The sequence below is a fragment of the Musca autumnalis genome, unplaced genomic scaffold, assembly GCF_047663935.1.
Source record: "Musca autumnalis isolate F117 unplaced genomic scaffold, ASM4766393v1 scaffold_5, whole genome shotgun sequence".
In the NCBI taxonomy this organism is placed as follows: Eukaryota; Metazoa; Arthropoda; class Insecta; order Diptera; family Muscidae; genus Musca; species Musca autumnalis.
In genome coordinates this window covers 113,371,059-113,385,106 of record NW_027412088.1, presented here as the reverse complement: position 1 = coordinate 113,385,106, position 14,048 = coordinate 113,371,059, and the positions used below count along the sequence as shown (strand labels likewise).

Sequence of the window (14,048 nt, the reverse complement as noted above, 5' to 3'; positions counted from 1 at the left end):
TATCGGTGGAATTTGTTTTCAACAAAACGGCACCACTTCACACACATAGCATCATTCAATGGATTTACTGAATGAACACTTCGCGTTTTGCGCCAGTCGATTGGCCACCAAGATCGTATCTTATCACACCGTTAGACTTTTTCCTGTGGGAATATGTAAAGTCATAAGTGTATGCGGACAAAGCAGCTTCGATTCCGGTATTGGGGGAAAACATCAGACGTGCCATTCGCCAGTTACCAGTCGAAATACTCAAACGAGTCATCGAAAATTGGACTCAACGGATGGACCCTCTGAGACGTATCCTCGGACAATATTTGTTGGACATAATCTGATATCTTTCAAATAATAATAAACATTCCCCTTTCAATTTGATTTTTGGATCACACTTTATATTTTCCTATCAGAATATTGTGATATATATTTTATCTTTGTGAGTTGTAGCCAAGGCTTTTAATTGCCCATCGATAGCAGAATTTAATGCCAATTTTACTTTTAACATGGGACCATTAAATGACCATTCAAATGCATAATTCTGTTATTTCAAACATTGTTTAAATAATACATTTACAAGAATTCAATATAATCTGAATATTTAGAGTACTGTTAATAAGAGTTAACATTTATACGAATTAAGCTAAAAGAGGTCGTATGACTTGTTTGTTATTAGAGAGTGAAGCACACGGCAAACATAAAAATGAATCAATTGTTAAATAAAGAGTAGACACAAAAATAAATAAAACAACAATGAAACAATCAACACAAAAACAAAATATGAAACAAAAACATTTCAAAATATAAATACGAATAAAACATAACAGATGGAATTCATTTAAATAGCTTACCCTGGGTACAGTTATATTTATCAGTCCCCAACAGATTTTTTTTAGTCCCCATGGAATCTAATCGTGTCATATTGTGTTGACAGGACAGTTTTTGGAAATTGTGGATGGCACGATGAACATGGTGGCGGTGGTTGGGTGTTGATGGTGGTGTAATAATGTTGGTGCCAAGTACATTTCAAATGGATTGGTTGGTATGTACGTTGTGTTATTTGGATGTAGTAATGTGTTCATGCGTGTGTTTGTGAGAGCAAAAAGATACGAACATTAGATAAATACGATAGTAGTAGATATCCAAGCGGATTTTTAATCGTATAAAATTTTTGGTTTGGGCCGGGATATATAATATTTAACATTCAGGGTTTGGAGGGTAAGGTTTTGTTTTCATGTAACGTTGTGTGCGATCGATCGATCACAAACACAGACACATTGGCATCCGTACATACATAGCACGTATACGCACCCACGAATTCAAAAAGGGCAATGTTGTTGTTATGAGGACAAATAAATCATTCGTTTTAATGAATAAACATTGGTTGTTGTTGTTTTGTTAGTTGTTCACATATTGATTTAATAATAATTAAAAATTGTTTGGCGAATTTGTTTGTTGTTTGTGTATTTTGTTCATTTCATTGATTGTTGTTTATTGGTATTGAAATTTAATTTTACATGGAAATGAAAAACCAAACAAACACATAATTATCAAACAAACCAAAACAGAAGGAAAATTGTAACGAGTCGTATATCCACTCAATCAGTAGAGGAATATTAGAAGTGTGTGTGGGGAAGAGGGTAAAAAAATGAAATGAATACAAAAATTATTATTGATAGTCGCAAGATAGGTGCAAGAGGAAACCAACATTTGAAAAATTTAAAGATTAGAGATATAAATAGAGAATAGAAGAAGAAGAAAAAAGGAAGAGAAAAACTTTATTTAAAACAAATAAAATCAATTGTAAAAAATTTAATTTTATAGATTATTTCATCACTATAACTTTTAGATGGAAATTACATTTTAAAGGAGTGACAGTTCGACATAGAGGAATGAATATAGATCTAAAGAATACTGAACCACCAACTGACGATAGGTTTCAAACGATTTTTCGAAGTGACTAATTAATTTCATACCTTGCATTAACGGCCAGTTCACTTTTATTTTTACACCATTTGATTGAAATGTGATAACTTAAATTTCTATCAACATATTTACATGATACTTTACGTAATTTTACATTTTTATACATATTTATCATTTACATTCAAAAGGAGGAGAGGAAATGTTATGTAAAAGTTTCATTTACAGATCAGTCACAATAGAATTTCATGAAATCTTATAGTATTTACATATGAACAATCTGTTTGGCAAGTCAGGGCCAAATATACAAGATAGTTTTTTACAATTTCTGTTTAATAACCATTATTTTCTACAGAAGTTCATAATATATACAGATACGCAGCATAGATGTCCATAATGGACATTATGTTGAATTTAAAAAATACGACAGTTAAAAAATACTTTAAAAAAAATACGACCCGTTGAAGTTTTCGTTAATTTTGAATTCTATTCTGCCAATCCGCTTAAATAACACTGTGTATATTTCCTCATGATTTCCTTAAAACTCCTCTGGCGGTCAATAAAACTATTCACATTGACTAAATCTCCTTCTTAAGCATTTTTCAATAACACTGTGCAACAAATTCATTTTTTTTAAATTCGTGAAAAGAAGTAAAATTTTTCATAATAAAACCCAATAATAGGTATACTATTTTCTTAAGAAAATTACTTTACAAATGTATATATTATAGGATAAAATTATTTCTTTAAATTATGTTTTAATTTTAATTATTATTATTGGTATTGTTCGGCTACAGGCTTTTAAATAAAAATCGGGTAATGATTTTGTGTGTTTCTTTATTTTCCAATATTTCGATGAGAATCTCTAATCATCTTCAGGAAATCGAAAGAGTGTTTTGGACTATCTTTTCCAAGAGCTGTCTTCAACTTAATTTTACGTGATGGGTGACATAGGAGCTTTAACATGGCAAAACCCAGGACATACTTTGATCCCTCTTTCATCTCAAGCGGCCCGTTAAATGTAGAGAGCTAACATGTGCCGCGCGTTCGCCCATAAGAACGTTAACATAAAAGACAAAAGCCAACCCCTCTAAAGTTGACAACCCTCGCAAACGTTTTAATAAACATGATCTGCGAATCCGCACTTGGAATGTTCGACCTCTTTATAAAAAAGGTGTAGTTCAGGAACTGGCAGATGCACTTGAAAAATACAAGGTCGATCATACTGCCATACAGGAATACGATGGATTAGGAATTTTATAATACAATAAAAAACATAAATGGTGGAAATTGGTTCCGTACCTTGGTACGTACCTTGCTGCAAAAAGGTGGTGATCCTAATCGATGTTTGCTCCTCGGAACGATCATAGATCCCACAACCTCGATGAATGTCTTCCGTCCATCACAACGTACTCAATTTGAATTCATGTTTTTTGATCTGACGATAGCCAGGTGCCCTTATGAATGTCGAGATGTTTAAATCTAGTACTGCTACCTTCCAAATGTTTTGGCCCTGCAAAGTCTATCAGTCTTATTACATTGTCAAACGTTTGAATGTGGAGTATAAATTTCTCCTTTCCAATTTTGGCATTAAAATCGCCTAGAATTATTTTAATTTCATAGGCAGGACAACGGTCATATGTTTCTTCTAAGCGCTCGTAAAATATATCTTTGGTCTGCTCGTTCTTGTCTTCACTGGGAGCAAGAGAGCAAATAAAACTGATTGAAAATTTTAATTTTAATTCTATCCGAATTGTATCAATTGTTTCGTTCACCGGAGTAATGTTTTCAGGAGCAGACTTCAGATCATGGTCCGTTAAACGTTTGAGAGGGTCGTCAACATTACTTTTTCTTTATTTTTTTCATAATACGGTGTTTTTTTCCTATAAGTAAACGCAGAGCATATGTTAGCTCACTACCTTTGACGGGTGTTAAAGACAGTTCCCAAGGTGACACCACGTGGAGGTCAGTGTCCACTTGAGATGGAAGAGGGACCAAGATATATCTGGGCTTTGTCATGTTAAAGTTGGTCAGGGCCGTTGTTTGGTATCTTTCATCCCCTATGTCATAACACTATGTGTAATCTTTTGAGCCATGCAAAATTAATCCCATTCAGTAATAGAATATTAAAAAAAAAGACAAGGACCTCTATTACGCTGCGGCGTCAGAATATGGTTAATTTTTCATGACTCAAAAAATTACACCGTGTTGTTAATTTAAGGAATTAAATATTGACTAAGTCAAGAGATTATGGCTATGATATTTCTTAATTTATTAAAACGAAGAAAACATAACTAACAAGAAATATTTTGTTTAACGACAGTTATTGTACTTTGGGAAAATACTGTTTTAGTGTCCTTTGGCGATTACGCCCTACAAATATGACGGATGGTATGAATTCTCAAAATAAAATTAAATTTTAAAATTAAAACAAAATATGTGGAAAACATATACTAACATTTAATAAATAGAAAAACTTTATTGGTGTCGCTAAAAAAACATTTAAACACAAAAAATACGTATCCTCCCCTTTTACATTTCAATCACAAGAACGAAAAAATCTAAATGGATTTATGACGTGTATGGCAATGCACATTCCTACATTTTTGGTAAAACAAACGAGAATAGTTTTAGCCACCCTTACACATGCAGAGTTTATCATAATACCAAGGAATTCTTTTTCTTCAACCTTATATAAGTGAATCCTGCTACTGTGTGTCTGGCAATAAATTCCATTTGATGAAACTACACACCACCAAGGACGAAACGTTGTTCCGCCTCAGCCATCAATTCACAGTATGTGGCAATTGTGTAGCATGCACTTTTCACACGTTCTCAAGATGGCTTAAGACATTTACTTCATGTACGAGCAGTAGAGCGTCCCAGATTATAAGGAATAAAAAGGAATTTGTGTGTAGGCAGATATTTCCTGCCCATAAAGAACCCTTCAAAATACGTGAAACCGGAACGGGGCCGATAGATGGACCATATCAACGAATAGCCATATAGAAATATAGTTTCCTAATGGCCCCTTTTACGACGGAATTTCTGGATAAACATAAACATTATCACATTGCCTGAAAAATATATTTTCAAATCTTAGTCCCACGAATACCTAGAACAGCAAGGAGTTTCATATTAATGACACGAATTTATTTAAGCTGCAAGGCGGGCATGTCTACCACTGCTCCGCGGTGGTATCCTTACTATCAAAATAAATACTGTTTTATTTGTTTATTGGGACACCCTATCGAACTTTCCCTCATACATTCATATATACAGTATTCATTCTTTTTCATGTGCATGTGCGTCGTGTAGCAACCACTTAGATAGTGGGATAAGTGTTAATATAGACAATTGCACCGCAATTTCCTTTGTGTTTATTTTCATTACGTATGAAGTGGTAGTTGTTGTTACTTTCAAGCGATTGTTGCAATTTGTTAAATGTTCAACATGTTTCTTCACACCAACGCATATCTTCATGTCCACTTAACATTTTATTAGATTGTAACGAAGTATAAGTTGTTTTATACTCTTCATCATGGATAAGTTGGCAAGATGTTTTATGCAATGGTAATGACATTGTTCAGGTTCGATTCCCGAACCAAATAACATTACATTTTCCACGGTGGTAAATATACCTTCAGCGTAATGTTGGCGATTTCAACAATTTAAAAGTTTTCTCGTGAGACACGGCGTTCGGATTCGGCTATAAAAAGTGGCTCCTATATCATTGAGCTATTATCAATGAGGGTGCACTCATTTATATGTGAGAAGTCCCATGTTCCTTCCGCGATATTTCTGGTGACATATGTACATATGTATTTAAGTATATTCTTGGTTAGTGCTCTATGTTTGTTGGTGGGACATAATTGGAAATATTAGCAAAAATGAGATTCTCCGCCATTTTTTTCGATCGTTCCCCCTGCCGACCGAAAGGGCCACCTCCTCTTAACGTAGTAAGCGTGTACACCTCATATTCCGGAATATGGGGGGTTAGCAGACTAGGGAAAACCAGCTACAGCAAAACATCAGCCGGTTACAAAGTTACATTTTAAAGACAAAAACATCAAGAAATAAATTGGTCTAATCTAACATATTGCCTGGCAACTGTTGCAACAATACTAAGAACGTAAGATAAAGTTTTTTATGACATGCAGAGGTTCAGATAAAGACATCCTATTATATAACTTGTTATATTCATCACATAAAGATCGGAGTGGATTACTTTTTTCATAATTAGATTTCACTAACGTTAATTTAAGTGGTATATAGTTTCGAGTATTACGTGAAGGTACACTAAAATTTATTTCGCCTATTAAAAACTGTGATTCAATTTGTCCACGCAAGAGTTTAATAATGAATATAGATCTGACAAACACAAACTAATCCAAAACATTATCCGATGCAAAATAGTGGGAAGACAGTCCAGGGGAAGAAAAGAGAAGTTTTGGATAAATAATATTCAGGAATGGACCGGTATAAATGATGTTGCAACTCTACTCAGCGAATGCAGAAATCGACAATCTTTTGCTGAAATAATCAACAACTTATAAACACACATGTATGTATATATATATATATACCGAATATACTGTAATACATTTTATGTAACTGCATTGATCACCATAAATTCGTAAAACGAATAGGCAAATAAAAAAGAATAGATCTGAGCATTTAACTATCTTATCAAAATAAGATTTGTAGAAAGGACTCCAAAGTACACAACCGTATTCTAATGTTGGTCGGAAAAGACTAATGAATAAGCGTTTGGTCACGTATGGATCGTCAAATTCCTTAGACCAGCGTTTAATAAAGCCTAGTAATGACTTGGCTTTATTAACACAAGACTCTATATGTAAGTTGAAATGCAGTTTATTGTCCAAAATAACTCAAAGATTCACAAATGATCCACCAAAAGTTAGTTTACTTGACTTAGTTTGCGGTAAAGTTTTAATATTTGAAATATTATTGAGTGTAAGAGCTACCATAAGGGTAGGATGATACATATCTTCAGGTTCTGAGAATGGAGGACTTGCACATACAGAAGAGTTTAAGGTTGAAGAAAACACTAGGTCTAAAATTTTGCCTTTAGAATTATAGATGTTATTTATTTGATAGAGACATTGATCAAAAATATTTTCCCAGAAGGATAACATGTCTGTAGACAGCTCTGTTGATGAAACAGGTACATAATCTACTATGTTGTCGCCTGAGACCCATGTTTAGTTTGGTAAATTAAAATCACCAAGACAAGTCAGTACAGAATTTGATGAATGGCATAATGAAACTTCTTTTATTAATACGGAATGTTCAATTGGGAATCATAGCTGAATACTGCTGGATTCGTCCACAGGTTGCGGATAGTGGGGCGCCCAGTTGATGTACTGGGTATCTGCGAATCAAATAAGCAGCCACGGACAGCTCAACGTAGCAAGGGGGAGAGTTTCGGAGTAAATGTCCGAGTGCCTAAGATCCCTGGTTCGACGAGGCGAGAATTTGGCGCCCCTAAAATAAACAATACCATGCATATAGAGACATTAGTCTCCTGCGAGCCGACAGCCCCAGTACCATCATAGGATAACATGAACCAATCATCTATCTGAATCATAAACCGATTACTGAAACTGGTACAAGAGGACCACAAATTTAATCAACCGGAACGATGACGATATTTAGCAAACGAAAACGGATAAGTATAGAACAATGGAACGTTCGTACAATGTTATGCACCTGCTGAGGATGCAGAAGAAAAATTAAGGACCAATTTTACAGCCAGTTACCTGCCACTATCCATAAGGTAGCGTGACATACTTCTACTGACAGGGGACTTTAATGCAAAAATTGGTTTAATAATCATGGCATACCTGAAATTATGGGAAAACACGGATTGGGAGAAAGAAACAACAATGGAGAACGATTTATTGTATTCTGCCAAACATTTCAGCATTTCATTCAGGACATTTCAGGATATCCATAGACCTCAGCACATGGTTACACAAAAAATTAAATTGAATTGACGTGCACGCAACCAGAGGATATCGATAGCGACCACGAGCTAGTGGTTGCGACTGTAAAAATCAAGCTGAGGAGAATATACAAGAAAAGGCAGAAGAATATACCAAAATGCTTTAATGTATCAAAATTGAAAAATAGTCAGAAGAGAGATGACGTCGGAAACGCGCTAAGAGACTAGACTGGTTTTAACTCAAAGGGAAAAACACTCGATATCGGATTTTTTTATTCGGCACCCCCTAAATTGTTTAATTTTGTTAGGTTTTAAGATTGCCAAAGTTTGAGTACAATCGGAATATGTTAACACGTGCCACTGGGGCCAATTGTACTCCAGTTGTACTCAAAATTGGGCAATATTAAAATCTAACAAAACTAAAACATTTAGGGGGTTGCCGCAAAAAATCCGTCATGTACGCTACGGAAGCCACATTATAGTATAGCTAGAATTGCTCTTGAATGGAACCCTCAAGGTAGCAGATGCCCTGGACGACCAAGAAACACCTGGCGAAGAACGGTCCCGCGTAAAATACAAATTTCGAAAATTTAGAACGTATTTGTAACGATAATTTAAAATGGAATTCTCTTGTTGAAGCCCTATCTTCCCAAGCGGAATAAATAAAGGAATACAAAAAATTAGACATTTTATAATTATTAATATTTCCCAGTTGCTTTTTTGCAACCTTGCTCTTCGGGTTTTAGGAAGTAGAAACCCTTCTCGTAGGGAATTATTGGCTGTAAGAAAATTCTGGAAAAAGCGACATTATTTTTTTACTGGCCAGATATTGTAGTAATAGTTAAGCAAACAATGTAATGTTTGCTTAAATCTATATTAATAAAAGAGTAAAGTGATTGACTCACTGACTGACTGATTGATTCATCAACGCCCAGACGAAACGGCTGAAGCTAGAATCCTGAAATTTTGGGTGTGGATCACTCTTGGTCCGAAGGGGTCAGATAAGGCTGGGTTTTTGGAAATTCGAACTGGAAGGGTACGAAAAGTACTAAACGGTACTAAATATGGGACCGTTTGTATTTGGCGAACCGGTGCAGCTAGAACTTTGCAATTTGGAATGAAGGTCACTGATGGAGTGTAGGAAAGATGTGCTAAAGGGTTTTTGGAAATTCGAACTATAAGTGTACGAAAAGTACTAAAGTGTACTAAATTTGGTACCAATTCGTATTTTGTGAACGGATAAAGATTAAAGATTGAAATTTGGTGTGAGAATCAAGGTTAAAAGGTACGGTTGACATAAGGAGGTGGGTTAGGAAAAGTGTACTCATGTGTACGAAAAGTACTAAATGGTACTAAATTTGGTACAATTATGATTTGGGCGAACGGATAGAGCTGGAATCCTGAAATTTTGAACTAAGGCTACTGTTGGAGAGTAAAATGGAAGTAGTTTTGAAAATTCGTACTTATGGGTACGAAAAGTACTAAATGGTACTAAATTTGGTACAATTATGATTTGGACGAACGGATAGAGCTGGAATCATAAAATTTGGAACTAAGGCTACTGTTGGAGAGTAAAATGGAAGTAGTTTTGAAAATTCGTACTTATGGCTACGAAAAGTACTAAATGATACTAAATTTGGTACAATTTAGATTTAAATTGAATGGATAGAGGTGGAATCCTGAAATTTTGAATTAATGCTACAGTTGGAGGGTAGAATGGAGGTAGTTTTAAAAATTCGTACTTATAGGTACAAAAAGTACTAAAGGGTACTAAATATGGTACATTTACGATTTGGGCGAACGGATAGAGCGGGAATCCTGAAATTTGAATTAAGGCTGCTGTTAGAGAGTAGAATGGAAATAATTTGTAAAATTCGTACATGTGGGTACGAAAAGTACTAAATTTGGTACAAATATGATATAGGCGAACGGATAGAACTGGAATCCTGTAATTTGAATTAAGGCTGCTGTTAGAGAGTAGAATGGAAGCAGTTTTGAAAATTCGTACTTATGGGTACAACAAGTACTAAATTGTACTACATTTTGTACAACTTGGATTGAGGTTGAGCGGATACAGCTGGAATCCTGAAATTTTTGAATTAAAGCTGCAGTTGGAGCGTAGTATGGAAGCAGATTTGAAAATTCGTACTTATGGGTACGAATAGTACTAAATGGTACCAAATTTGGTACAAATACGATTTGGGCGAACGGATAGAGCTGGAATCCTGAAATTTTGTACTAAGGCTACTTACTATTGGAGAGTAGAATGGAAGTTTGTTTTGAAAATTCGTGCTTATGGGTACGAAATGTACTAAATGATACTAAATTTGGTACAACTATGATTTAGGCGAACGGATAGAGCTGGAATCTTGAAATTTTGAATTAAGATTGATGTTGTAGTATGGGATGGAGATAATTTGGAAATTCGTACTTATGGGTTACGAAAAGTAATAAATTTGGTACAATTAAGATTTGGGTCATCGGATAGAGCTGAATTTGTGAAATTGGGAATAAAACTTGCTGCTGGATTATAAGAATGGCTACTGTTGGATTGTAGAATGGAGTTGTTTTGAAAATTCGTACTTAAGGTTACGAAAAGTACTAAGTGGTACTAAATTTTGTACAATTTGAATTTAGGGTGAACAGATAGAGCTGTAGCCCTAAAATTTCGAATTAACATTGATGTTAGAGTATGGGATTGAGATAATTGGGAAATTAGGACTTCGTAGGCTACATTTGGAGTGTAAAATGGAAGTAGTTTTGAAAATTCGTACAAAAAGTACCAAATTTGGATTTGGGTGAACGAACAGAGCTGGAATAATGAAATTTAGAATTAAACTTGCTGTTGGGGTATAAGATGGAGTTAGTTTTGCAGAATCTTACGGGTAAGAAAAATACTAAATTTGGTACAGTTTGGATTTGGGTGAACGAATAGAGCTGGGTGCCACGCCCGCCTTGCACGCAGAAGGTCGGGGGTTCAATTCCCCGGCCAAGCAACATCAAACATTTTTCAACGGTGGCAAAATACCCCTCAGTAATGTTGGCGACATTTCCTGAGTATTTCAGCCTTGAAAAACTTCTCCATAAGTGGTGTCTTAAGACACGCCGTTCGGACTCGGCGATAAACAGTAGGTCCCATATCATTGAGCTAAATATGAATCGGGGTGCACTCATTGATATGAGAGAAGTCTCCCTTGTCCCGTATGGGATGTTGTGGAACAATAGAGCTGGAAACCTTAAATTCGTAACTGAGATAAATCTTGAAGTGTAGGATTGAGGTAGTTTTGGAAACTCGTACTTATGTATACGAAAATCACTAAATTTGGTATAATTTCGATTTGGGTCAACGGATAGACCTAGCTACAATACTGATATGTGGAATTGAGATTTCTGTTGGAGTGTAGGATTGTAAGGCTGATCTTTTGAAAATCGAACTGAAGCGGTACGAACAGTACTAAAATATTAAACAATAAATATTGATTAAAATTGCTATAAGTACAATAAAATGTTCAGTGTTCGCCATTTCCATTTTATATTATTGTTTTTTATATCCTTTCCGCATACGAAGTAGCGGGCACTTTGCTAGTAAATAATAAAGTTTAAGCGAAACTATTACTTTAATGAAAATATATTTTTTAAATTTCTATTTCCATCTTCGGTATACACTTATATTTTGTACGTAAATATAAAACTAAAAGATTTTTATTAAGGAAATGATTAAGCAGACACAGAGCATTTGCAATAAAGAAATACCACCACAAATAAACCACTCAAGCATAAATCGGAATTATGGATGCTTTTCATTTCTTCTTGAAAACGTCTTTAGATTGTATTTAATTTGAACAAATTCGTTCGAATTGAATAAATTGAAATCCAATGGCGAATAAAAATGCAAAATGCTATAAAAATATATCCTTGATGATTTCGAGTAAACGATGAATACTAAATGTATTCATTATTTTATTATTTTCATTTTTAAATGCACTTCAATTCATTCCCCTATCTAGTTTTAAAACAAAGTCAAAGGAATATGACGGATAAGGGCAAGCCAACATTATTGCTAATGAGAATAAATCTTAAAGCAAGTTTTGTTTGGTAAGATTACCCAGGAGTCGAATTCAGACCTTATTCTTCTCTTGATGTCAAAAGTGTTTGTAACGAGTTTTTGTAAACGAGGAGAACAAATCTAAGAAATATTATTGGAAAAATGTTGTTATGATATCGTAACAACATTTCGATCTAAATGAAAAGTCGAAATTCGATTTTAAATAAATTAAACATCGGTTGTTCACCCTCCTTTCCTTCCAATACTGGAATTCTCAGAGTAATGTTGGAGACATTTCCTGACTATTTCAGCCATGTAAAAGTGGTGTCTTAAGATACGCCGTTCGAACTCGGAGATACACAGTCGGTCCCATATGACTGAGCTAATATGCGATGTTTGTGAAAGAATTATATTTTTTATAGTAGAATTCTGCAACCCTTCTTTTAGTTACTGACAAAATTCGTCAAATTTAAACGAAAAGGTATGAATGAAAAATGTAAATAAAAGTCGACGGTAGGGTATAACGACTACTTTACTTTTATAGCTAACTTACTGCAAAAAATATCACTACAGGTCCGAAGTCGACATAAAAGGACTTCTCGGTTGATTTTAGATGTTTTTTGATACGTGTTGTTGTCAAAAGTGGGTGGCATTCTTAAAAATATTCAATTCAATCGAAGATTGATTTATCAATCCCTAATTCCAATTACTGATATAACACTGGCTTTACGAGTACATATAATCATATTTTCTTAATTTATTTAACAGATTTTTTAGCTTGTTCTTAAGCTTGTAACATGTAAAAACTATGAGATAACTAAAAAACTAGAATATATCTTATTATAGGGAATGATCGAACTTGATCTACGTTGTGAAAATTGGTTATTCCCTACGAGTCTGAAACTATCCAAACATAACATAACCTTTTAAATGATATAAAGCTGAGGGTTTAAAATGTCATATTGGTCGATGGTTACTTGTGGATCTTGTGTCTTCCATCACAAGGTATGGGTTTCTCAATCGGGATCCCAATGACTACTTATTGTAAATATTTCAAAACTATCCGACACAAAGCATTTAACTGGTGTCGAGCAAAACAGTTGCGGAAGGTTTTTTACGTGCTTTGCGCTCATATTGCCATACCGAAACTTTATCTAAATTCGAAAAAATATTACCATAAGACAACATTGGCCAAATCATCCAGAAACATATCATCGTTCCTTTAGGAAAATTAATAGGTCAGTGGAAACCACGTTGTACACCATATCGAGGCCACCTTTAACAAAGAAATGTATAGACTGTATACATCGTGGGTGCTTTCAATAACGAAAGAACCGAATCCCTTATCCAATTCTTCGGTAATTTCTAGGTGGCCGCGACACATTATAGGGAGGTCTTATCACATCTCCTATGGGTTTTTAGCATAAATAGCCAACTGTGGTCTTTAAACAATGAGGTTATACTACTTCTGAGGGGAGGGAATCCAAACTGCAGAAGGGTGCTTATAATTTCGGTAATTACCGATGTTTTTCGGTAAGATAGCGATGAATAAAAAGGAATCGAAAAGTTCTACCGATAGCAAGAGTGTTGTCCACTTTTATTTGAACTTTTCATTCGTTATTTTGCGTTTTAATTTTACCGATTTTGTCGGTAACTCAAAAAATGTGTTAGAGAATCGCACTACTGTAGGCAAACCTGGCAAAACCACGGAAGTATATGTTTTTACCAGGAAAAAAACTGGATCATATTGACGAACCAGTTTTCCTGAACAAGACAAACGGTATTTGCAGTAAAGTTGGGAGTAAATTTGGGTAGGAAACTTATATGTTAGCCCAAAAAAGGGCTAACAAAATTCACAGATGTTGGTTAACCTGTAGAAAAACTGGTTCGTTAATATGATCCAGTTTTTTTCCTGGTAAAAACATGGCTAGAGGCTGTAAATGGGGTCTCAATGCTAAGATGACACACTGACTATACAAAAGCGTAATTAGACCCATTCGAACATACGTATCAGTAGCCTGATGCGTATGTTACGAATATGTTGCTTATACAATCCACTAGGGAATTATAAACTATTAATTCAGATAAGACATAAGGGGACGGACGAGTGTATCAAAAAGA

The 14,048-nt window shown here is 34.7% G+C and overlaps 1 protein-coding gene across 36 annotated transcripts in view; it reads right to left on the bottom strand.

The window, feature by feature from the left end:
- Trpm (transient receptor potential cation channel, subfamily M) overlaps nucleotides 1-14,048 on the bottom strand; it is a 403,692-nt gene that overhangs the window by 133,729 nt on the left and 255,915 nt on the right. For 7 of the 36 annotated variants that reach the window (XM_073992972.1, XM_073992970.1, XM_073992977.1 and 4 more), the window contains one exon: nucleotides 843-899. The exons of the other annotated variants lie outside the window; for them this stretch is intronic. In XM_073992972.1, coding sequence (XP_073849073.1) covers nucleotides 843-899 — 57 coding nt within the window. The remainder of the gene's footprint in view (nucleotides 1-842; nucleotides 900-14,048) is intronic. 36 annotated transcript variants of the gene reach the window in all.